The 26,030-nt window shown below is 39.9% G+C and overlaps 2 protein-coding genes across 3 annotated transcripts in view; both read right to left on the minus strand.

Moving 5' to 3' along the window:
- The window catches only part of tbc1d7 (TBC1 domain family, member 7), a 9,643-nt gene extending 8,088 nt beyond the window's left edge, over positions 1 to 1,555 (minus strand). The window contains exons 1-2 of one of the 2 annotated variants that reach the window (XM_084090644.1): positions 1,182 to 1,555; positions 1 to 37 (exon numbers count right to left, since the gene is read on the minus strand). The exon at positions 1 to 37 is cut by the window's left edge and continues 82 nt beyond it. In XM_084090644.1, coding sequence (XP_083946770.1) covers positions 1 to 30 — 30 coding nt within the window. In that variant the 5' untranslated portion in view covers positions 31 to 37; positions 1,182 to 1,555. The remainder of the gene's footprint in view (positions 38 to 1,181) is intronic. The other variant, XM_084090645.1, reaches the window with a different exon arrangement.
- A 7,601-nt stretch (positions 1,556 to 9,156) lies between these two features.
- On the minus strand, positions 9,157 to 19,557 carry LOC311069038 (uncharacterized protein). The gene is made up of 11 exons (XM_084091962.1): positions 19,323 to 19,557; positions 18,500 to 18,566; positions 18,257 to 18,372; positions 14,616 to 14,714; positions 14,364 to 14,506; positions 13,099 to 13,183; positions 12,541 to 12,685; positions 10,698 to 10,891; positions 10,454 to 10,598; positions 9,844 to 9,971; positions 9,157 to 9,687 (listed from the first exon to the last, which is right to left on the minus strand). Exons 2-11 carry the CDS (start codon positions 18,564 to 18,566, stop codon positions 9,388 to 9,390), a joined length of 1,422 nt encoding a protein of 473 aa, XP_083948088.1. The 5' UTR covers positions 19,323 to 19,557; the 3' UTR covers positions 9,157 to 9,387.
- Positions 19,558 to 26,030: the final 6,473 nt, after the last annotated feature.

Raw genomic sequence — 26,030 nt, forward strand, 5'->3', positions numbered from 1 at the left:
GCGGAAGTTCCTCTGAGGATCTTCAGCCATGATCAAGCTGGAACACAACATCATGATGATGATGATGACGCTTTATTAATCATAATGAGACTATGGTAACTCTATAGTGTTAGATCACATCAGTGTCACAGTTGCTATAGAACAACAAAGGTATAACATTACTTTGATACAGTACCATGGTATTACCACCATGGCACCCAAGAAGTACTTTACCTTTCCTTCCTTTAAGTTTAAAGAATACCACGGCTCATGTAAAGTTAGTTTAACGTTTGACATTCGTTAGACGTTCCCATTAAACTATCTGTGCATTTCATGTTTTCAACTCAGATGTACAGTATAAACACGTCCTTTACAGCACAAGCCTTATCTCAAGAAATAAAACATTAATTAGCCCTATAAATCAATTAAATAATTTAACCATATGACATTATGATATCAAACTAATAGTAAAATGTAGAAATTTTTTAAATATCCCTTTTATTGCACAAGGCTCTGTTTTGGGAATTCAAACAACTCAAACAAACTTTATTAAAAAAAAAATACCAGTATAATAATGAAAAACAAACCTTGTGCATTATAGGGAATATTATTTTTAATACTTTACAGCTGGATTGATACCTTTAGGTCAAACGGTGTTGTAGTTTAATGGATTTACAGTATTGCACACATTTAAAGTTGAAAAATTATTATAAAACATATAAATGCTAATTCCAAAAATGGAGCCTTGTGCAATAAAAGGAGTATTTTTCTATTTTCTACATTTTACTTTAAGTTTGATATCATAATGCCATATGGTCAAAATGTTTAATAAGAATTATAGGGCTAATTAATGTATATTCTTGAGATGGGGCTTGTGCTGCAAAGGACATTTGTTAAAGTAAATCTGAGTTGGTTTGAGCTGAAAACATGAAATGCACAGATAGTTTAATTGGTGTGAAACCGAACGTCTAACGAATGTCAAACGTTGAACTAACTTTACCACAATAGCTCAGAGATAGTAATACTATGGTATTTGTGTTAGTGTAGAAGTAGAACAAAAAATACAAGGTACGACAGTTATTATATCTATGGTAAAACCACGGTAAACTGATGTAAGACACGTCTGATATGTTCCTCATAGAAAAACAAAGTGTTAAGACGCATTAATGTTTAAAAATCACAGATTATTCCGCAGAACTCACCAGGCCTCAGTCTCATCCGCGGTGTTTCCTGAGCACAGACCCGAGGAGTGATTCACCGATCCCCCGTAGCATTCAGCTCACTTTCAGACTGCAGGAGCAGGGTTATCATCTTCAGATCTACATAGGGAAACTGTGAATGAGTCTGCCTGAATCTGCAGTCTTGTGCTTGCAGCTTTCTGCCCTCGGAAGTGAATCACGTCCTCGTGTTGTTGTACTACCGCCCGTGTCCGGCAGGAGGCGCTCATAGACCCCTCGCTGTCAATATGATACAATAAATGTAGTATGCATTTATAATTAAGTTTTTTAAATATTCTTTGTGTATGTGTGTGTGTGTGTGTGTGTGTGTGTGTGTGTGTGTGTGTGTGTGTGTGTGTGTGTGTGTGTGTGTGTGTGTGTGTTTGAGAGAGAGAGAGAGAGATGGGTAGGTTTAGGGTATAGGTTTAGTGTAAGAGGAGAGAATATAATTTTTTTCCAGAATAAAAATCATTACGTCCATGGAATGTCCCAATTTAGATAAACTTAAAAAGACAAATAGAAAATGCACTCGTTCTTGACTGAATAACTTTTGTAACTATATTGTGTATATTTGTATATTTATGTATATTTTATTTATAAACTGCAGTGTTATTTTACATTTGATCAAAAATCAAAGTCCAACCTGAAAATTCAAACCTGAAAATTAAGGAAGATTGGATAGACAAGACCAGACAGTGTTTGTTTCAATTATCTTCTTTATTGTTACTCACTTTACCTACAATCATAATAAAACAAACATGAAAACTTTTGCGGTGATCTGTGGTATCAAACCAGCATTTGAGTCCAGTTGAATATCAAGAACAGCTGATAACATAAATAATGAACAATACTGATCTAATTACCATGAGACATCATATTTTCTATGTAATTATTTTTTACTCTTTTATTCTGCATGCAGAGACATATTAATAAACATATTAACAGGATATGTGCACAGCAAGTGATACTGTAATATTATTGGAAGACATGTATAGACACACTGCGACGAATAACAAATGCATCTCAAATGTCTATGTATTGTATCTATGTAACTAAATATGTAGTGGTCAAAACAATTAAGATAGTTTGAACTCACCGACCCACCACCAGCATTATAACTAATATTTTTTAAACATATTTTCTCTCTCTCTTCCTTAACACGTTCTTTACCTCTGAAAATGCTCTAAAATGTCTAAATTATGTATCATACTTTACATAAACTGGTGATTTTTTTTTTTTTTTTTTTAAAGATTTTCTAAAAGACAAGATTTGTGACATTTGAGTCTAGAGAATCATTCGCACCCAGTCAAGCAGATAAATCATACAATTTAAATATAACTATCATACTGAATATTAAATAAACATGATTAAAAATAAAAATTGCATCATACTTTGCGTAGTCTTTTTTCACATTAGGCTGAGAGGAAAGTCACCCCCCCCCCCCCCCAACCCCCCCACCCCCTCTCTCTCATTTAGTCTGATGGATCTGATTTCCAGGGTCAATAATGTAATTTAGGTGATTTTTCACTCTGAATGACAGTGTTCATGTGATAATCCATGAACTCTGCAGAGAAAAGGGAATAAAATCTTTCACTGAGACATAAATACATTTCGAACACAATCAAACTTCATTACTGACAAATGCTTGGCGAATATGAAACATTAGTAACACTTTACATTATGGTTCCTTAGTTAACATTAGTTAATGTACGAATCAGCATGAACTAACAATGAGCAACACATTTGTTACAGTATTTATTCATCTTTGTTTATGTTAGTTTTTAAAAATACAGCTAAAAATCACTCCGCCCAAGTAGCAGTGCTTCGCTTTCTGAGAATATAGTTCCCAGTATGTATAGATCATAGACTGTAATTATGACCTATACTAGGACCAGTCACCGGGGGGCGATCGAGATGTTTTAGCTTCACTTTTCAGGGCTTGTGCTCATAGGCTTGTGCTGCACGCACTTCTTGATGAATATCAGATGATGTCACCAACGTCTCCTCACTGACGTCATTCACTTCGAAAACTTGTCTGCCGCCATCTTGAGTACCTGATTCACCTCAGTCGCAAAGAAACTAGCTAGCTATGCCTTCAATATGTTGTGCGGTGGGGTCCAACAACAAAAAAGGAGACCCCAAAATATCCTTTTACAGGCTACCTCAGGACGAAAAAAGACGCCGTAATTTGCGGGTGGGACATGTCCCCACCACTTTCGAAACATCTCACGGCACGAATGTACCAATACAAATAAACAAAACTGGTTAACTAGCAGAGCATTCATTTCATTCATTTGTTAAATAAGGGGTGATCTAGCACTGAAATGTGTTGTTTCTGAAATCAAGTGATCAAAGTGCTCGTTGCCGCTGCGATCAGTGGCGCTGATACTGTGTTTGTTTGTGGCTCGCGCACAACAACGTCTATCGTCTTCACTCGGACGCGCGCTTCAGTGTGGAGAGACTCTCTATTCGTTCCGGTGAAATTACAAAACAAACTGCACACAAACGTGTCCCTGCCTGATATACAACCACTGATAAATATAATCGGTTTTGATGAGAAAAAAAAAAAATAATTATATGAGTGCGGATTAGAACCCAGAACCTCTGACATGCTTGGCAAAAGTTCTGCCCCTGGACCATTTAAACACACACTTAAAATAGTCGGATCAACATATAGTATCATTGAATGCCAGGATTGGTAGTTCGAGGTGCGAAATGTTGTCTTTCGTAGCCATTTACTGTATCCGTACGAACCTGTAAATAGTTGCAAGCTAGCTAGTTAATGCTTGTCAGTACCATAGACAGTACTCGGTAGGTACTCAAAATGGCGGCAGTCAACTGGAAAAAGAGCGGATGACGTAAGAGGTCACGTGACTGATATTCATGTATACGGTTAGAAGATGGCTGTGTCTCACGTGACCTTGTTATTTGCATAGACAGTAAAAGAAATGGACACAGCGACCCCATTGGATTCAATGGAGAAAAGTGAAGTCAATTAGAAGCACTCACTTCCTGATGGCTGAGCGACTGCGCAGACTCAAACTGAGCTTGAAGACGTAGATGTGACGTGAGCAACCCGTCTGTCTTCTAGTAGCTGTGCCAAGAGAAATCTGAATCATTCCCTTCCGAAACTTGCGAGAGCTTCTCCTCCTGTCCATACGGTAATCTCTCTACTGTGCGACAGAGAGTCGCGTGGTTATGGCTATTTTTACAAAAACGGCTTCTACGGGGCCATAACGTAAGATACAAGGTAAAGGAGCCTTTTATACATTTTCGTGTTTCTTTAGAAATAAATAATGGACAAATGGAGTCTTTAAACGCCTCAGATGTAAAGTTATTCGCTGTCAAAGTGACGCCAAAATGAATGGGAGTCAATGGAATGCTAACAGCAGGTGATGGTCCGCTAATCAATGGCGGCGCCCGGGGAAGCTTCAGTGTTTTCCCAAAACACTGTCCCCCTGGTTATTTGTACACGCTGTGACTATACACATCACAACATGTAAATAGGAAAATGTTGGCATTATTTTGTCACTTATTGGGAGCAGTATGCTAGCTGGAGCCATTTACCTCCAGTCTTTGTGCTAAGCTAGGCTAGCGGTGGGTGCGTCAGACAGAGTTACGGCACGCAGATGAGAAGGGTGTGTATGGACTTATCTAACTCTGGGGGATACGGGGAATAAGCTAAAGTCCCAAAAAGTCGGCGTGTTCCTTTAACTAATGAACCCTATATTGTAAAGTGTTACCGAAACATTTAATAGTCTGAAATATGAAGCATGCTTTACTTACAGTATCTGATACTTTACTTCAGTACGTATATCTGATGTTGAAGGCAACAGGTCCTCTGATGTTAAAGCCGAGGTAGAAAGACACCTGGCCTTGTCTGTACACACTGGCCGGTTTATGAGGAGTGACTTGAATCTGTTTCCCATCTCTAATAGCGAACACTTCCTGATTTTTCTTGACCTCGCCGCTGATCCGCTGGAGACAATTAACGTCACCGTCTAAGAGGAGCTCCAACGAGTCAGGAGGATCATTCAGTTGTAGTTCTGAGCTGTGAACCAGTTTCTGCAAACCCTTCCCGTCCCCAAAGAAGAACAAAGGCACCAGATAGCGACCGCGAAGGTATTTCTGATACTTCTTCTCATATGATTCACGCATATATAGGACACAATTTTCCAGGTCTGGAGGGTCCGGGATTCTTGGCTGCGCTTCATCAAACCAAAAGAGCAAAAGAATCAAGAGGTAAAACTCTGGACTTCTGTATTTCTCTTCGTTCACCCAAAGTTTGTGTAAGCTGGCCTGGAGCTCTTTTGCTTCTTCAGACCGCTCATCAAACACACTCAGGAGGATGTTGGCAGAAACGTAGAGAATGTTCTGGGTTTCGTCATCAGATTGTGGATTTTGAAATGCACTCTGATTTTGTTGAAGCACACTGATATCAGATTTGGGGAAATGAAGTAGTCCTCCAAAAGACTTCATTCTTTTCTCATTCAGGGTGGCTTCATCAGTCTGCTCCTCCTGTGCAAAGTATCGCTTATAACACTCTTCAATTTCTTTATGAAGGTAGGGCGGGTCACTTTTACTGATCCTTGGTCTTGAGAATGTCAGGTACCATTCAAAGAAATCATATCTATCCTCAACGTCACCTTTGAGATCACTGATGAGTTTACTGTATTTTTGTTCAAGAGGGTTTTTTGCACTTAAATCATACATGATCTTGCACACCTGGAGACATCCAAAGTAGCCCCTGTTGTTGAAAATGGTGTTGTCTTCTGACTCGCCTTTAGCTGCTTTTTCTTCCTCTTTAAACGCTGTAACAGCAGACTTTGCAATGCCCAAAACCACATCTGTGTCTGTGCGTGTTTGTTCTTTCAGAATGGTCCGCAAGTGGTTTTTGTGAACCTGCCCCAGTGTATCAATAATATACGATTTTTTGGGAGGTCTGGCAATGGCTTCTTTTGCCCAGCTTTCTGCCTCATCAAATTTGTTTCCTTTTTTTACCACAATGTAATAAAAACGTGCAAGTGCTTGAGGATAAAAAGGGTCTTTGGTGAACAAACCTGAACCCAGCTTCAACAAATAAATGCATTCCTCTTGATTCCTCGTGAGGTCAAGAATCAGTTTGGAAAACTTGTCCTTTTCTGTGTCGACCCTTATGGTTAACATTCTCTTGCAAATCCGCATGTAATCACTCTCCTTTCCTTTTACCATGTTTTGCAAGAAGTCAGAAGCGATGTTGAATCTTGTCAGTTTGTTCTCAGTGAGCATATTCACACATGCATCAGCAATCATTGGATGTGCCATGCGTATGTAGTCGGTGTTTGGTTTTCCTAAGGAGAATGTGACTATGAGATCAATGAAAGGCTTCATTGCTGCTTCCAATGGACCATTTTCCTCGTCGGAGGGACGGCCTGTTTGTGCAATGAATTCCTCGCACAAAAGCTTCGACAAGTGTGAGCCTGGGACGTATGAATTTATCAAAGCCAAAAAACTGAGAAGTCTTGTGCTTTTGGACTTTGGATATTTTTTAACATGTTGGACCATTTCTGCTGTGATCAGTTTCTCGGCGTCCTCTTTCCTGAAACCTCCCCGCATTATGTTGAAGGCATGGAAGTTCTCTGACATTGTCTTGTATTTCTTACTCAGCTCTCGTTTTTTTTGATCAAACCTCTCTTTCTCGTTTGGAGTGAGCGTCATTGTAATTTCCACACTGCCTGTTCCTGGACCAGTTGTAGTTGTGCAGTTTAAAATGATCACAGCTGGAGTGTCTGTACTGATGTCCCTCGTACGTATTTCGTCAGTCAGGTTTTTCCAGAGAGAATTCTTGATTGGCTGATCATTGTTTGAGTTTTCCTTGGTGTCCAGCAACAGGAGCACTGTTTTCGGATCATGTCTTGCATGTTGTTCATTAGACAGGAGAAAAAGGTCCACCACTTGTTTCGGCAGCTTTTTATCGTCTAAATCAGAGTCGATCACTTTGGCACATCTGAGGTCTTTGTGAAAATGCCAGAGCGCCTGCATGGCGAGGGTTGACCCTCCACTGCCAGGCTGGTATTGTAAAGAAACTTCAGTGATCAGACATCTTTTCCTTTTTTTTCGCTCAATTAACTGAATTAAATCTTTAAAGCAATCCCTTTCTACAAACGGCGAGTTCTCTGATGTGCTAAAATTCAACCACTGTGGAGGAGCTCCTTTAAGAAAATCAGTCTCGTGCTTCATAGAGTCAATCGCTGAGTCTCCAGTCTCGAACATATCAGACCACGCCACGTCGAGGCATGAGAGTGAATCTCTAAGGTTAGTTGGAATTGCGGTTACATCACCGTTTTCGGATGAAGGAATGGTGTACATTTTCAGTTTTATTTTTACTTTTTCTTTCCAATTAGAATGGGGATATTTGTGAGAGGAGTGTTTCAAAATTGTTTCAAAATGGTTAATAAATTAAAAGAATCCCTGCGAGTCTTTATTCCAGTGCCACGGAGAAGGAGACCAAGATACCTATAGAAGAATGGGATAATTTCAGAAAAGACAAATAATCGCTGAGGGAGAACGAAAGAACCAGAAATAGAGGCAAAAATCACTTTGACATTGTCTTAGATCTATCTCTATCCATTTTTTGTTGTTGTTGTTGCTGTTTATGTTTTATGTATTAATAACAGCCTGGACTAGTAAACTCTCAAGTGTCTGCTTTCTAATGATACAATGGTTGTACAGTCAGAATGATTTTTGAGCAGAAACCTTTTTATTTTTGGTATGTCATTTATGCACACCTTTTCAAAACTGAAATGGGATTAATCTCATTTTTTTCTTTTTTATTATAAGCTCAGACTGTCTCCTGCCTCCTTGCAATATTCCCTGACCAGCTTTCAAAGCAAACCTACACCCTTCCAAGTATGTGCTTCACAACATGAAGAACAATAAAATAACACAATTATAGCTATAATGACAAAAACATTTAAAAATTACATTTATTTAAAACTTAAAAATATATTACCTATTAATACTATTTGAAACACTAGTTAAATAATAAATGTACTTGTATTACACAGTGAAATTCATGAACTTTCTTACCGTTCTGCTAACAGTCAGATGCTGTGCAGGTTTCAATAATAAGGCAGCACACCTTTTATTTGCCAAGAAATGGGTGTAAAATCCCACCCCCTTTGTGTCATAAATTTTTGTCTTCCATTTCACAATACACAAAAATGTAGGTGTAACATTCAGGCCGCATTTTTGTGTCTTGGGAAACAGAAGATCTGTTGTCTGTTCAAATGTATCACTAAAATGTATTTCATTTCTCTGAAAATGAAAGTAAGGACATAATACTGCACCGAGTGTGGCAGAATGGGTTATGTTCCCGTTTGTCATTTGTTTCTATAAGTTGTACTTGAGTTCGTTATCACGTGTAGCCTGTATCTTTCCTTATGTTAATTCAGTTCATTGTCCAGTATTGTTTGTGCTTAGCATGCTGTTTCATTCCATTGTTCGGGAAGCAGACACACTCTGTCAGTTTAAATCTAGACTAACACATCTCTTTAACCTTCCATACACATAGAACATTATACACTCTAAAAACTGCTGGGTTGAAAACAACCCAAGTTGGGTTATTTTATAACCCAGCTGCTGGGTCAAAAAGGGTCTCACCCAGCGCTGGGTTATTTTAACCCAACCCAGTTGGGTTATTGATTTAACCCAACATGTTGGGTTATGTTTTCTACCCAAAGTTGGGTAGAAATTACTAAATTGTTGGGTTGAACTGACTAAACAATGGGTTGAAGAATACAACCCAAATTATGGGTCATGGGTATCATTTGGATTAAAATTACTTTTTTCAATTAACCTTTGCATTATGAGAGCAACTTGTACAGTTATTTTATAAAATTAAAGATAATATTCAAAACATGATTCTATCAATGCATGTTTGTATTTCTTATTTACCAATTAAAAGATCTTCAATTGACATGAGTTGGTCTTTAAAAATATTTATTCATTTCATAAAGAATTTACAATTTAAAATGAATTCATTAGCAATTCATTAAACATTTAGTTCAAGTTCATTTTGAAGATCATTTACAAATTCGCCCAAAGTGCTGCACAATATCAGAACCAGAGAACACCATTTAAAAACAATAAAAAGTATATAGTTAATAAAACAAACAATAGAACAAATATTTAATGCAAGAATGCAACAAATTTAAATGGAATTAAATTGAGCCCGGAGAATTTTGACCTCATTTGCCTCTTGTCCAGGGATTTCAAAGAGCGCTGTTTGGATAAACTCCCAAACTTTGCTGCAAACTTTTGGGTATGCGATGTCAAAAACAAAAAAAGCCTTAAAGCAGACATCTACAGCTCCCAGAAGGGAAGGGTGCTCCAGAGCCGTCCCATTGATGACAACAAAGGCCTGGGAGCACTGATGCCCGTCCCCCAACATGAGTACAAAGGGGTACTCTGTGGGTGCCTTTGTCAGGTATTCCGCCAAGTTAGTTCCAACCTGTAAGAAAAACAAAACAAAAGGAAGTTGTTTGAACAGGTCAGGTACTTGTAACAGCAACAGCAATATCACCAGAGTTGTCATGATTTACGTGCTATGCCTTAGCTTCATAATAAGGAAGAAAGATAAATTCAGGTACAAATCATTGTAACTTACAGGCTGAACATCAATAAAAGCCCTGCTGAGCTCAAGGCGGCTGGGGCGGCACAGTTTTTTGCCAACCTTGTATACCCCGGTTGGCAGCAACACCGGGAGCAGCTGCAACGCAACCTCCCCTTGTTTGTCTGTAAAATATATATGATAGATTCATCAGTCAAATACAACAGTAAATGTATCTTATGGTTGGAGGAAGGAAGATTTTTCACAATATTGGAAAAGTGGGTAACACTTATTGTTTTCCCTGGTTACTAACCAGTAGTCCCCTAATAAGGCTGAGTTGGGCGTTCACCAGTAAGTACTGGTTAACTGATTAGTTCCCTAGTAAGTAACCAGTATTTCCTGATTAGTTCATCTGGTAACACTTTACAATAAGTGACACAAAGAATGCTTAGTTACTAGGGAACTCCTTAGGGAACTAATCAGGAACTAATGGGTAGTTCCCTAGTAACTAAGCATTTTTTGTGTACCTTATTGTAAAGTGTTACCGAAAAGTGTTCATTTATTAATTGTTTGCAATACAGTAACAATAAACAATGTATAAGCAGAAGAGAAGTCCCAGTGTCCCACAAGCGTAAATCTCAAATCAACATTCTACAAATAACATTACCTGCTGAAAGAAGATCAATGTTTTTTGTGATCTCCGTTTTTTCTTTTTGTGCCAGACTGATGATCCTTGGGGCGAATAGTGTGTTCCAATTTGCTGTCAATTTGTCTGGGGCCTCGGGCTGCAGCATCATAAAATCTTGGGATATCTAAGTCCAGGAAAAGTGCAGGAAAAGTCAATGATTTAGTAAGCAATGGGGCACAAATATTTAACAGGGTCACACATACGATTTGAGATGCAAGCTCACCATTCCGGGCGTGTCCACTAGACGTGGAAACTCCATCATTATGTTCACCACCGCCTTTGTTCCATTTGCCCGGATCCACTTGGCCCTGTGGATGGCCGTCTCCTCCATGTAAGCAGCCACCTGGCTTTGTGGCCACACATTACTTTTCAACCACTCTGTCAACTGGACTGCCCGGTCCCCGCTTATAATTTGTTCTGTCATCAGCAGAAAAATCAATCAATTCCAACAAGCAGTGATTGATTGACATATTCCAAATTAACTTGTACACTGGTATGTGGAGATCTAGGCACCCTTCTGAGGATTCATATCTCTACCTACTGCAACACTGAATGTCTGTTTGAAAAGCACTCAGTACTCAGATTCAACCAGAAAATAAATGCTATGAAATTTTTTCAGGAGTGTAAATTATCATGAATCTTCAGGGCCCAGTATTTTAAAATCTGAAATCCACATCAAAATGATCCGGATTTCTAAATCCCACTATCCTGATCCATGGATCAGAGTTCTCTATCCCAGTATTTCAAAACTTTGCGAGATGAGATTAAAATGATCCTGATCCTCTCAGATAGAGATTTCCAAATCCATACCGCCCCCAGGATCACAGACAGGAAACAGGAAGTGAGGTGTAATTTAGAATCTAAAGGCAGTGAGTTCAATATACTTCCTTCAAAAGTACAAAATAAAAGTCATAAACTAGTTTTCTGTTGCATAAAGTCAGTGTTTGCTCAGATTCTCTCAGCTTAAGGCTGCTATCAAACAGCACACTGACTTGTTTTATATGTACGACCCAAGATGGTTGTGGAATTACTCGGCTACATGTTAGTAAAGCTTTTAATAGAATATCTTCTTTGACTAAAGCTCTTTTTAATCCCATTTTATTCTATTTTATTTAATTTTATCTGGTTCCTTAAACTTATTTTATTGCATGGTGTGCTGCTTTTATTGTTTTTACTTAATCTTAACATTTTTATTTAAACTTGCAGTGTCTTCGACTCCCCAATGCAGCTATGGGACGGAGCTTTTAGAGTAATAATCATTTTATGGAATATATGTTGGTGTGTGATTACATGTGTGCATGAGTATATGTTATATTTGTGTGTGACTCTTGGATCTGGGATCTGGGAGACTTGATGGGTAAAGGTGGGCTTCTTTCTTGTTTCTTCATCTGTTTATTTTGTCTTTAATATAAAGGACTTTGTGTTGCATTTCTATGTATGAAAAAGTGTTTTATAAATAAAGGTAGGTTGATTGATGTTACTCCTGTCTGTCAAGGGAAATATGAAGTTATTCATGCAACATATTGACCTTTTTCAGTAGTTTGTTGCTAAATTACATTAAGACTGTTTTAAAAGAATTCTTCACTATTTTGTGTAATAATGAAAATGTGTACAAACACTAATTTTGGAAATAGTGAAACTGTTTTTCTTCCATTAGTGAGGAAATGCTCCAGTAAAACTTCCAGACTTTTAAAAAAATAATGAATATATGTGAAACAAATACATGGGATCACCTTCAAATCCACCTCTCAGGTTGGATCATTATAATGCTGCATTTTGGGATCAAAGTGATCCAGATTAGTCACAAAAGTTTTGAAATACCCAACAGAGGCTGAAATCTGGATTTGAAATCTGAAATCTGAAATCTGGAAATCTGGATCAGCCCAGGATTAATCCTGGTGGATTATGTTTGAAATACTGGGCCCAGGAGTGCCAAAACTTTGGCATGCCACTGTAGGTCAAGTCCAAAAAGTTATTTAAAACAGCATAGAAAATCACTTCTATCTACTCTCAGTTGCATTGATATTAACTGGATTGAAATTCAAGGGCAAGACATCTTACTGTACCTGGTATAATCCTTAGTGGCTCTTGTGGCACTTGTGCTGCTGCCCCCCGCTTGCCACTTCGGATTCTTTTTCGGACATTCCGGAGGCGCTCCTCCAGGAATCCCGTGGCAGGTTTATGGTGCCTCCCAGGGGTAAACCATGCATCCTCAAGTTTAGAAGGTAGAAAAGGAATATATTTAGCTTGACAGTTATTTATAAATACCAGTAAGTATTTTTTATTTCAGACGCAATGGTGGTCCGTAACAAACAGACAGACAAAACTGAGTAATGAATACTACAAATGTAGTTCATGTAAACAGTCTCCCCAGTGCTTTCAGACACTACTCTGATAAGGTGTAATAAAAACGCCCAGTTCATTTTTTGAGTCCATGACTGTCATTATATGCCAGCTATAATTTCTTGTATTTGGCTGTTGTCTATTTCCACCACAAGTGATCAGTTTAGAGTTTATACAATAGGGTTTAAACAAAACTGTTTTAACAATATCACTACACATTCCAAATTCCCGTGCAACTTTTTGTGAGTGTAAATTGTAATGAGGATAATAACTTTACTTACATAGCCTGTGCCTTGGCAGTCACGCAAGCTTGTGAACTGGTCCACTATAGCCTTTGCCAGCATTGCTTTGGCTTCTGAATTTGGACTGGACAAAAACAGGAGTTTAAAATTTTGGGTGTGGCAGTTCTGTTTTAGATACAAGATCTGTCTTGTTTATTCACTTATGTGAAACACATAACACTCTGAATCAAGATAGAGAAGAGAGCTGAGAGTTAAACCAGAGGGGTGTTGGGCGTGGGAGGAGGAAAATGGAAGCGGGGAACGGATTAATCGGGGAAGATATGGGGAAGTGCGAGAGATAAGTAAGTGGGATTGATTTCAACAATTCTTGATTGTCATGACAATCAGGATAAGCTATTTTATTACCTTGGTGTCTTTAATGCATTACCACTAATTACACCCCATTCAAGCACATGTTATCAATATCATAAGGGATGAATGATTCACCCCCTATTATAGCTATGGTAATGCTGCACTTTAGCATTGGCAACATGAGTCATTGCAGTGCTACAATGATCCCCATAGTGCTGAAGTATGCTGACATTCTGGGCCAAAATGCTTCCTTACGACCGGGAATATATGACACAGTAAGGGTGATGTCATAAACATCACATAGCCTACCGGTAATTATTCCAAATACACACTTTTTCACATACTGTAATTATTTCAAACACACACTTTAAGAATCATGTCACACGCAACAATAACCAGCATTTCCATTAGAAAGAAATATGCGGGCAAAAATACGGACAGCTTAAAATAATGCATCCAAACGATCTCCCAGCATCCTTTGTGCTCATGCGTTTTTTGCCTTGCTGACAGAAGGCAAGACTAATGCGGCCTGGCAAAGCATGCTGGGAGATTGTTTAAATGTATAATTTTTTTACCTGGTCTTATTTCTCCCTGCGTATTTTTCTTCAAATATGTATCTGGTTTTTGTTACGCCTAATATGAGTGTAAGATGGGTCCCTGAATCTTTTTTGCGATGCTTTTGTTGCCACCGTTAGTGTGTCACGTATGGCTGATAGTCATACTACACAGGTACTTCGAAAAAAAAAGAGAAGTACCTAACCTAAGCATGATTATGGTAGATATCACGATCAGCTATGGCAATAGGGACTAGTTGAGTACAAAAAGTAGAGCGATAATAATAGGCGCTTCAAGGAACGAATGAAAATAGTTTATCAATACGAACAAAGGTAACAAGTAGCTGCTTACGGATGGGGTAGGGTATTGGAAAGGGGGATAGAAAGTAGTGATCTTACTTTTCTCCGTAACGTTCAATTAAGTGAGAGACGAGGATCCTGACCATCGATCTCCTCTCAGATATGGAAACGTGCTTGTGTTCATCTAGACTCACAACCAAGCTTTTCCCTTCAGGTGTCTTATTGAGGACTTCACGGATATTCTGCCAAAAAAATATAAATGTAAAAAAAGAAGGTGTTAACTCTGAAGTTAACCACACTTAGTCTCCCAATGGTCAATGCAGTTTTAGTCTTTTTAACAAGTGAACTTACAAATGTTGCTCCAAGCTCTTCAAAAACATGGGTAGTGGGCTCTAATGGCAATTCCAGGGCCGGAGTGGCACCAGCCGGTTCAGTTTGGGGGTTTGAATCCTTTAAAGAATGTAAAAGAAATAATGACTATTGCACCAAGGTGAAATGTAGACATGGAATAAATTGGTTAAATTGTTCTAAGCAAAAAAGGTTAAAGGAGAACTCCGGTCAATTTTAACATTGAGCTCATTTTTTTGTAAATGTGGAGTGCTGTCAGTACAGGGAACAACGACAAAAATCGGTGTTGCCTACATCGTGTTATCCTCTTTTTAAAATTTGCACCCTGTTGACTTCAATGGGGCAAGTTTTACACCTGCTTTTAGCCTCTTAACATCCTTGATGTGTCATTACAAGTGCACAGCTAATGTGAGTGATTCCTTCAGAGTGAACACGGGTGAATCTGACTGCAGTAGATGTGAAAGATATTAATAAAAAATTATGTTATTTCAGCCAGCGCACATACCTGTATTTTCTTCCTGTTTTCGGTCGAAGTCCATAGTAATCGATTGTCGAGTTCACACGCATAGGTTACCTATGATCACACGCGTGAACTCGACAATCGATTACTATGGACTTCGACCGAAAACAGGAAGAAAATACAGGTATGTGCGCTGGCTGAAATAACATCATTTTTATTAATATCTTTCACATCTACTGCAGTCAGATTCACCACGTGTTCACTCTGATGGAATCACTCACATGACCTGTGCACTTGTAATGACACATCAAGGATGTTAAGAGGCTAAAAGAAGCAGGTTTAAAACTTGCCCCATTGAAGTCAACAGGGTGCAAATTTTAAAAAGAGGATAATACGGTGTAGGCAACACCGATTTCTGTATTGACAGCACTCCAAATTTACAAAAAAATGAGCTCAATGTTAAAATTGACCGGAGTTCTCCTTTAAGTTGTAAGGTACTTACAAGATGCATTATATGTGTTACCGATAATTCCACGGCAGTGAGATTACATATTGTATTAAACATCATCAGAAATAAATGAGGTGGCAAAAGGACAAAGCTATAGACAAAATGTAGTTAAGATCAACTAACTATATACAATATTCCTACAATGCATCTTATCTAAAATAACTTGTATCTCAAAGAAACGTAGCGATCATTGCAACTCTCCTTGTGGGACCTCATGACATGTAGTGGGTGATGGTCAGCAATAGAATCAAGGTCAACAACTTCTATTGCAGAGGTAGCACACACGGCAAAGGCAAAAAAATGCCTGTCAAAGCCTGTAGTTTCCCAGTTTTTCACAATCACTCTGATGTTTGAGTTCACCATCACAATGCTCTTAATGGTGCCAAATTGAGGCTCACCATCAGCAGAGTGAGACACCAGAAGAGTCATCCCTGGCCTGTAGCGTGTACCCTTGTACTTGATCCAAGATGGCAAGTATACCTCTGTAAAAACGGCAACATCACCAAAGCCACTTTTGACCTTGTCAAAATCGTCCATGGTTCCGAGGAGAGTTGTGGATCCTTGTCCAACTTCTAAATCGTGAGTGAACAGCTGGCCAGACAACAGGGTGTAGCACATCATTATCTGATGTCTAAAGGCTTGTGTCTTGCAAATGTTGCGAAAATTACAAGTCACATGGCTTACCCGTTTGAAAAAGCCATGTTTCCCTTCAAAACGCATGCACCAAAAGTGAATCACTGGCCCCAGTTTTCTGATGGCTCCAGGGTAGTGCAACATGAAGTGATGTTTGGGCTTCAAGTGTCTTTCTGGGTATAGCTCTAAGAAAAGACAATGGTGTTCCTGAATCAAATATGCCAAAAAGATAACTGACCCTTGTGTCAATTGAGGGGAAAACATCAGCTCCATACAGCTAAGTAATGAAAGGAGCAACTCCCAGTGTTTGTTTCCCTCTGGCACCAAATCCCCTATCATAAGGGGAAGCAGTCTCAGTAGACACCATGTCTGCGCTGCAGTTTGCCTAAGTGCTCCATCAGGATTTTTCAATTCTTGAGGCTTGATGGCAGATGGTTTGTTGCGGCAATCACTAAACCCATAATCAAAGCTGGTCAGTCTAAAGTTTAACTGCTCAAGGGTTATCAGTTTTTGCTCAATTAAAGAATTGATAACAAGCTTCATCTCATAACCACCAACTCCTTCAAGTACATCATGCATTACATCAGGAGTTACATTGTCAGTTACATGGTAGAACAGCAACTTGTTGAGGCAGCATTCTCTTTTGATGCCAGTTTCAGTTTGGTTGTTTAGTAGGGAGTCTGAGAGGTAGTTCACTTTATCACGCAATGATGAAGGATCCTCAAAAGTTTGGACCCTCAAAACCTGTTTGTGCACCCTACACCATCGACATACACTATTGGCGGCAAAGCTTTCTGTGTAACCAAGGATACTGTTGAGCCCAAGGTTGTCCCCACAGACCTGAGCCACTCCAACCTTAACAGTGCCATTGAAATGTGGGGTCTCGATGAGAATACCATTAACCTCCATGTCTCTAATGTCATCCACAATTCGCTGTAGAACAGCATTCATCCCATATGTTTTCGCATCATCAGACTTGTACACTGCCAACAAGAAATGAGACTTTAAGCTCGAGAGATACTCTGGTGGCAAGCATTTAATTGTGAAATAGATAAAACCAAGTTTGTGGACAGATGTTTTTGAGCCTAGTGGATTTACCATTTCACAATCGTCACAATAAATTAAAAGTGGAACAGAGAACTCCTCAGAAAAAAGGTGATTGGTTCTAAAGACTTCACCATCTCTAAAATCCTCAAGGGCTGTAGTTTCAAGCTTTCGCCAGTCACTGATTTTCTCCATTGTTCCAGGAGTTTCCAAGATCAGTTTTAGCATAGGCTTTAGTGGAACATACTGAAAAGTGTCCCGAACAGCCACTTGTTTCACAGTTCCTGTCACTCCATCAGTTTCTTGTGTATAGGAAAAGCCAGGGAGAGGTACTGCCTCTGGCTGTAAAAAGTATCCAGACTGAGAAAAATACTTAATTTGCTTGTACTCTGATTCAAACCCACGAAAAGGTTCAGCAGCTGCTTCAAACTGCTCCAACAGTTCTGTCGCGTTTTGATTCTCAAATTGTCCTATCTCTCTTAAAAAAGAGACAGTTTTTCTTTTCAGGTTACCAACTATGTCTTTAATGAGGTGTGAGGTGTTTTCTACCACATCCTTAATTCCACTGAATGTTTGTGATGATTTCGACCTCAGCCTAGCCAGGAAGAGAGCAACTCTGTCTGTTATACTTTCATCTTCAAGCTCATCCCACTGCTCCACTGTACTCTCACTATCTTCCACCTCACACAATCCACTGCATCCCACCTCACATAATTCATTAGAGTGTGGATCTAAGGAAGTTGACTGAGCAGGCTCAACAAAGCTTTCATGCTCTGGTTCAAATTCAACAACATGCCCCAAAAGGTGTCTCCTGAAAGAACGTATGCGGTCAAAAGATCGATGGCACCCAGTCTGACCACACTGGAAATAATTTGAGGTGGAATAAATGTTATGCCTCGTTTTCAGATGTGAAAAGAATGTTCTTAAGTTGTTGCCTAAACATCTTTTACATTTGAAACACATGAAGCCCATTTTGTCTAGGTCTTATCCTTAGCGTACCTCAATGAATTTCTTAAAATGCTGCTGAAACCTCAGCCGGGGCCCAAGCTGTGGTATCAGGGTGACCAAGTCGTCTCCACCCAGGAGGAAGAAGCTTTGCTCTTCAATTTGATTGGCTGCAAAATACACAACATTCATTTATTCAACCAGTACTTACAATACTATGCAGTATTACACATGAGAGAAAGAGAATGAAAATTGGCATGGTGTTTAATTCTAACAATGAAATGGATTGTTACATACCTTCAAATGCAGGGATTAAATTAATAAGGTTCCACTCAGACAGTTTGTCCTTCACAAAATTATCCATCTATCAGAAAGACAAAGACAAAGAAAAAGGACACTCAATAAATATTTGATTACTTATAGTTGATTGCTTAGAGTTTTGAACTAGTTAAAAGACAAGTTCTGTTTTTTGCAACCTGGACCTTATTTCTAGCATGAAATATGTTAATTTACTCACCCAAACAATTGTGAGTAGATCTCCTGAATGAATGCAAGTTACACCAAATTGTTTAGGTGAGTAAATTAACTTATGTCATGCTAGAAATAAGGTCCAGGTTGCAAAAGGGGGAGAAGAGAAGCAGAGTGAGGATGAGTTGAGGGAGGGGAGGAGAGCAAAGAGACAGGAGGAGAGGAGCAGAGGAAGAGGAGGGGAGGTTGGGGAGAGGAGAGGAGAGTTGGGGAGAGGAGAGGAGAGGAGGGGAGAGGAGAGGAGAGGAGAGGGGAGGAGAACGTTTAGGTTCAACTTGTTTCTGTTATTTCAACCAAATTATTGTTTAAAACAGCCATTCTCAACCTTGGGGTCCCGACCCCAATTGACCGTTCGCAAAGACCCGCCCCCCTTAGTTACTGTCGCTATGTCCGACAAGCTACGCCGTTCTCACGCCACACCATGTTCTCACGCAGTGAAAAATACATCGCGGAGCAGAGAGGAGACTGACAACACACTGACAGACAGGACAGACCAGGTTACTTTTCGGTTACGTTTGATATTAAACATATTAAACAAAGCCTCACCTTTCAAATTTGGTCATTTTTTGAAAGAAATTTAAACAATAAATACCGTTTGTGGCTCTTAAATGTGTCGTGACAGATCGCTGAAGAGCATCAGTTAAAGCTGCTCGTGAACCGATCGTCTCTTCCTTCTAGTTAATTTATAGCCTCAAATAAACATGAACAAACATAAGAATGAATGTTGTTTTAACCACGGAAGGGCATCAATACACTCCGATTTTCAAGTTCAAATCCTCCCATGTTAATCTACTAACTCTCCTGACTGCTTTGTCGGACAAAATGGCGGATGGCGAAGTATGATTGGTCAGATCACCTGTCAATCAAGCTCCCTGCGAAGGGTCAAATTGGGGTCGCGAGATGATTTCTGGGGTCGCCAAATCATTTTGGAAAAATATAAATGAATGTAGCTTCCGCCTGGACGTTAGAAGGACGACAAGCGGTTGGTCTCAAACAGGCATTTTATTACTCAAAACCAGTTACTGTCGGCCGTAACAAGGCAACACCAAAAATAACAACAACTAAACTGCCTACTAGTCTCATAATATCTGCTCTCGTCATTCACACATCATCAGAGAGAAGAAATGTTGTTTTTTTTGTTGTTTTTTTTCGGTCTGCTGTCAGCAGCGGGGGCTGCAGAAAGCAGACGCATTCACAGACAGTCTGAAATCGCAGAACGTCCTTCTAAACTCACATAACAGACTGCTTTCTCGGCATGCGCATTGGAAGAGTTCTGGTTGCCAGTAGCAACAGAGTACGCACGCGGCACTGTCAAAAGCGGCAACCGATGTCCTGTTTCCATTTGCATCCACATATCTGTGCGAAAAGAAATTTTCTACGCTGACCCACATGAAAAACAAATACAGATCACGACTCCTCAAATACAGATCACGCGGAGAGCAGTGCATGTTAAATTGGGGGTCGCGACTCCAAAAGGTTGAGAAGCACTGGTTTAAAACACCTGCCTGCACGACAGGCCATGCAGAAAGTCTGTTTAACTCAAATGCATTCACATGAAATTGTCAAACAAAAGAAGAAAAATAAAATCTGCTACACTGGTCAACTTAACGAGGCTGCAGCTTTCATGTTGAACTTCACGAGTGCAAAAACAGGCGATTATCGCCAAATACAGGCTTATGTCAGTAAAATAAAATGCATGGGGTTTGACAGATATATTCGGTCAAAGTAGTTATTTACTCGTGTAATCAAGTTTTTTTCCTGTTTTACAGACGGCGTTTGAGACTTAGTGAGCTTGTAAACTCGTCACATACATTTCCGAAAATAAGATATAACTAAAAGAAAACTCACCATAATAACAATCCTAGGTTAGCTGTATAAATGACAAATGAGCGTCCGTCTCAAAGCTGCGCCGGACGGCGGACAGACCCTTAAAAAAAACGGACTGTCCGTCTAGCCGGACATGGCCATATTAGCCTATTAGCAGCTAGTTAGCTATAGCTTGTTTCAAAACTACTTTTCTTGCATGGAAATTTGAAATAGTTAGGGAACATTTCATACATATCGAAGTGCCATTTACTTAAATAATGCAAATTCAATCGTAAATATGCCTTTTGACGACCTCAATATCAGCGGTTCAAAATGTGATCTGATTTCTAATTTGCGATTGGTAGGCTATTATGTAGTTTAAACGACCCAGGCTCAAAATAGCGTTCCCATCAGTAATCAAGCTAACGACCTATAACTAAGACAATTAAACTAAACTTTATGTGGTTTATATCTCACCGTTTGATGTTATATAAATCAACTTACTTGGAGCAGTGCAAAGTTGCGTGTCCTGTCCGTCGTCCTCAGCTCTTGAAAGGGCGGGCAGAAGCATCTCCGACCGTTACTTCTACAACCCAATGCGTTGGGTTGACATTTATAAACCAACGTTGGGTCAAACTGACCCAACCCTAGATCCAACTGCCTCAACCCAACATTTGGGTTAGGGAAACAACCCAGCACTTTTTAGAGTGTACATTTATCTTATTCAAATCAGTTAAATGATTGTTAGGCTGGATAAATTAGGTTAGCCGGAACCGGGAACACTTCCTATAACAGCCGATGTACTCGTTACATCAGAAGAAGAATGGCATCTACGCTAATATTAGTCTCTGTGTTTATCCTGAAGTTTATTGTAGTCAGCCGTATCTAGGCCGTATCCAGACCAGTTGATGGAGGACCTGCACCTAGACACGACCACAACGCAAGATGTAGTCAGCCGGATCCGGGTCGTATCCAGACCAGATGGAGGACCTGCGCCTAGACACCACCACAACGCATGATGTAGTCAGCCGTATCCAGGCCGTATCCAGATCAGTTGATGGAGGACCTGCACCTAGACACGACCACAACTCATGATGTAGTCAGCCGGATCTGGGCCGTATCCAGACCAGTTGATGGAGGACCTGCACCTAGACACGACCACAACGCAAGATGTAGTCAGCCGGATCCGGGTCGTATCCAGACCAGATGGAGGACTTGCGCCTAGACACCACCACAACGCATGATGTAGTCAGCCGTATCCAGGCCGTATCCAGATCAGTTGATGGAGGACCTGCACCTAGACACGACCACAACTCATGATGTAGTCAGCCGGATCTGGGCCGTATCCAGACCAGATGGAGGACCTGCGCCTAGACACGACCACAACTCATGATGTAGTCAGCCGGATCCGAGCCGTATCCAGATCAGATGGAGGACCTGCGCCTAGACACGACCACAACGCATGATGTAGTCAGCCGGATCCGGGCCGTATCCAGATCAGATGGTTGACTTGCGCCTAGACACGACCACAACTCATGATGTAGTCAGCCGGATCTGGGCCGTATCCAGACCAGATGGAGGACCTGTGCCTAGACACCACCACATCGCATGATGTAGTCAGCTGGATCTGGGCCTTATCCAGATCAGATGGAGGACCTGCGCCTAGACACGACCACAACTCATGATGTAGTCAGCCGGATCCGGGCCATATCCAGATCAGATGGAGGACCTGCGCCTAGACACGACCACAACTCATGATGTAGTCAGCCGGATCCGGGCCATATCCAGATCAGATGGAGGACCTGCGCCTAGACACGACCACAACGCATGATGTAGTCAGCCGGATCCGAGCCGTATCCAGACCAGATGGAGGACCTGCGCCTAGACACGACCACAACTCATGATGTAGTCAGCCGGATCCGGGCCGTATCCAGACCAGATGGAGGACCTGCGCCTAGACACGACCACAACACATGATGTAGTCAGCCGGATCCGGGCCGTATCCAGATCAGATGGTGGACCTGCGCCTAGACACGACCACAATGCATGATGCAGTCAGATGGTAGCCACAACGCAGCCCTGAATGTCAGCAGAGACTGTATCAACTAGACTCTCCCCTGTGAAGACCTCATTGAAACACGATCCTCAGCAAAGACCACAAGAACCAAACAAGTCCTCTGCTCAGACCTATGACTGCTGACCCCGACTGAGCCTGCCTGGTTTCTTCTAAAGTTTTTTTCTCCATTCAGTCTCCTGATGGAGTTTGGGTTCTTTACCACTGTCGCCTCTGGCTTGTTTAATTGGAGACACTTAATATTCAACAATATTATTGATCTGCCTGCACTGACACTATTGGATGAGAACTGGACGACGACATCACTGTTTTCTCCAGAGCTGCTTTATAGATTAAATTAACTAATTAAACAATTGATAATCTTTACAATAGAACTGAATCAACACTGAACTTTTTTTAGAGCTGCTAAATAATTTTCCTGTTATCACTGTAAATCTGATTTGAAACAATCTGTATTAAATAAATAAAGGTGATACTACTTGACTTAAGTTGGAATCAATCAGCAAACATGGTAAGTCATGGCATCTTCTCCTGTTATGCTTTTTTAAGACTAATTTTCTTAATTAAAAAAATTACATATTTAATGTATTTCTACACTTTGGAAATTATTATTGTCTGTATAAACTTAGGGTCAACTGTTTACTCTTTTTCCTGTAAAATGAAAGTTAAACACACCTTGAGAAGTTAAACCTGTAACTCTGCGAAAATACTTCTCTAAGAATACCAGACATATTCTGAATGTGGTTTAGATTAATTCACTGCAAAGGAATGACAGGTTTACTTTCATTTCTTTGGAAATTAAAGTTCTATCTATATCACGAAATATGAGTAGCATTTGGTTACAAATGATAAATTCAATACACACTATGGCTACAATATAAATGTAACCGGGGTCTCCAGGGTAGCAAGAGGAAACAAGGATCTAGATGCAGCAATTTATTAAAATAAAACAAACCATAAACAGAACCAGGGAGTCCATGTGAACGGAAAACACACACACACGTTGTGTTTTCAGGTTTTATGGGGACTCTGCACACACAGATTTCAGTTATGATACATATTATAATGCTTATAAAAGTGTGTGTCTCTGTGAGACTCTTGTGTTTATGTGCATGAGTGTGTGTGAGAGAGAATGTGTAAGTATGTGTGAGAGCGAATGTGCGTGTACAGGTTTATATTACATTTTGGGAACAATCAAGGATAGTAAAATCTGAGATCACCTACATTTTAGGGAACAGACAGCCACGTGGGAAAAGGTTTTGGTGAAAGTTTTCTGATGGGTAGGTTTAGGGATAGTGTAAGGGGGAGAGAATATAATGTTTGTACAGTATTAAAATCATTACATCTATGGAGAGTCCCCATAAAACATGAAAACACAATGTGTGTGTGTGGCTACTGCGTTTTTCAAAACAGAAGCATTGTTACTGTCCATAGTGCTTCTTGGTATAAGTCTATCAAGCATAAAGCTGGTTAGTCAGGGTGCTAGTTAACAATTTTGTATTATAATTAATAATATTGTTCATACCTTTATATCAGGGGTGCAAACACATGTATGGTCAAAAAAGAGAGAGGTAATCGAAGCCCTCGTCCCGCGGCAAATATCCAGATACTACATTGCCACCACCACCCCCCCCCCCCCCCCCCCCCCCCCCTTTAAGGCACATAGAGTCAAATGAAATTTAGAAAAACTATCTTGCACTTCTTCTTGCTTTACTGCTACTTCCTGAAAACAATTTCACCTGATGATTTGAATAGCTCTTTTTGTAAAGAATTAATAATTCTAGGATGATTGGGGAAATTGTGTAGGGTAGGCCTATAGTGCATCTGCATAGAAAATAAACAAAATACAAGCATATATAAATACAATAAAACACAAATACACGAGAAATAAAGCAGTGCTTTATGTTTTTCAGGTAAATTAACTGTATTAAGTATTAATACAGTTTATCTTTTGACAAAACGTGATTTTTCTCTTTCTCTTTTGTTGTTTGATTAACTTTGGTGACACAAACAGCTGCAGGTATATTGGGTGCTGTCCCTTTAAGACGAATGCACGTATCTAATACCGGTAATGACACGCATCCGTTTTATTTTGACTGCGTTTACGGGGAAACTCGTTGAGACGGACACTGGCTTATTTTTTCGTGCACATGTCTGTTCAAACACAAATAGATAAGAAAGAAAAGGGAATTCGGTGTTCACGAACTTCACGTGCTGTCTGCGACTGCGTGGCTCTGTGCGCCGACAGACCATCTACATTTGGACGTTAATAATATAGCCTGATACAGCAAAGACAATTGACGGCAGTATTGACGGCAAAATAGGCTACAGAATATTTCGTTCTGTAGGCCTATTGACAGGGGCAATATTTGAAAATCGATAATTAGGCCTATTTTTTAAATTACAATTATATGCATTTGTCAAAACCGAGAGACTTTCAAGCATCAAAATGTAATTTATTAATATGTATTTGCGCCTTCTATTTTGTCTGAAAACTTCCAACACTCTTGCGTGTCGCGTGAAAAATGAGGTTCTATTTCTAGCACGCGGTTTCGGCGCGGCTCGAGAAGTGTGTGTGTCACGCAGGCATTGTGCTCTAACACAAGCTCTAACCAGTTAACATGAGAGCCGACATGAAAACGGACACTCCACGCCACGCAGAGAGAAATGTGATGCAGTGGCAGATCCAGAGTGAGACAGAAACACTAGTGGTTCACGCTTGCGCACATACTGCTGGTTTGGCGCGCAGTGTTCTGATTCGCTTATTTCCTATTTACTTGTTGGTGGACGCAATCCAGAATTACTGTTGGTTAAATTATAATCAGACCCTCTCAAACCACCCCCCCCCCCCCCACCCTCCTTAAAAAAAAACTCTTAGGATCTGCACGATTCACACAAGTCACCCAAACTGACGTGAAAAAAGCGGGAGGCGCCGAAAAGCGCGCTGTTTGCACCCCTGTTATATCTTCAGAACAGGATCCCTACTGCATTACCCACTCTTCATCTCTAGACTTGAACTACAAGGTTGAATTGAGCTTATAAGACTTAAAGCCCACAGAGTGACAACAAACTCATGACAGTTAAAATATAGCAGAGCTCATTCTGACATGAATATCAGCATATGTAGTATATGAACTATATCTGTCTTTAAGCATGTATATTCTGGCTGGCATTTACTGGATAGTTTCAGGACAAATGGGACAATTAGAATATCTTTAGAGAGCAAATAGGTTTAGATCTTTGTTTGGTTGTAACCACTAATAAAACTGAACGGAATTAAATGTATCAAGTTTCAATTGAAACATTTGGAAGAAAACATTGTGATGCCAGGCCTGGATTAGAATTTTGTAAGCATGGAAATACTCTGCTTTATATCCTAAATATAAATCACCATGGTAATAATTCTTCATTCAAGCCATA

This window comes from Abramis brama (assembly GCF_963993115.1).
Source record: "Abramis brama genome assembly, chromosome: 18".
Lineage (NCBI taxonomy): Eukaryota > Metazoa > Chordata > Actinopteri > Cypriniformes > Leuciscidae > Abramis > Abramis brama.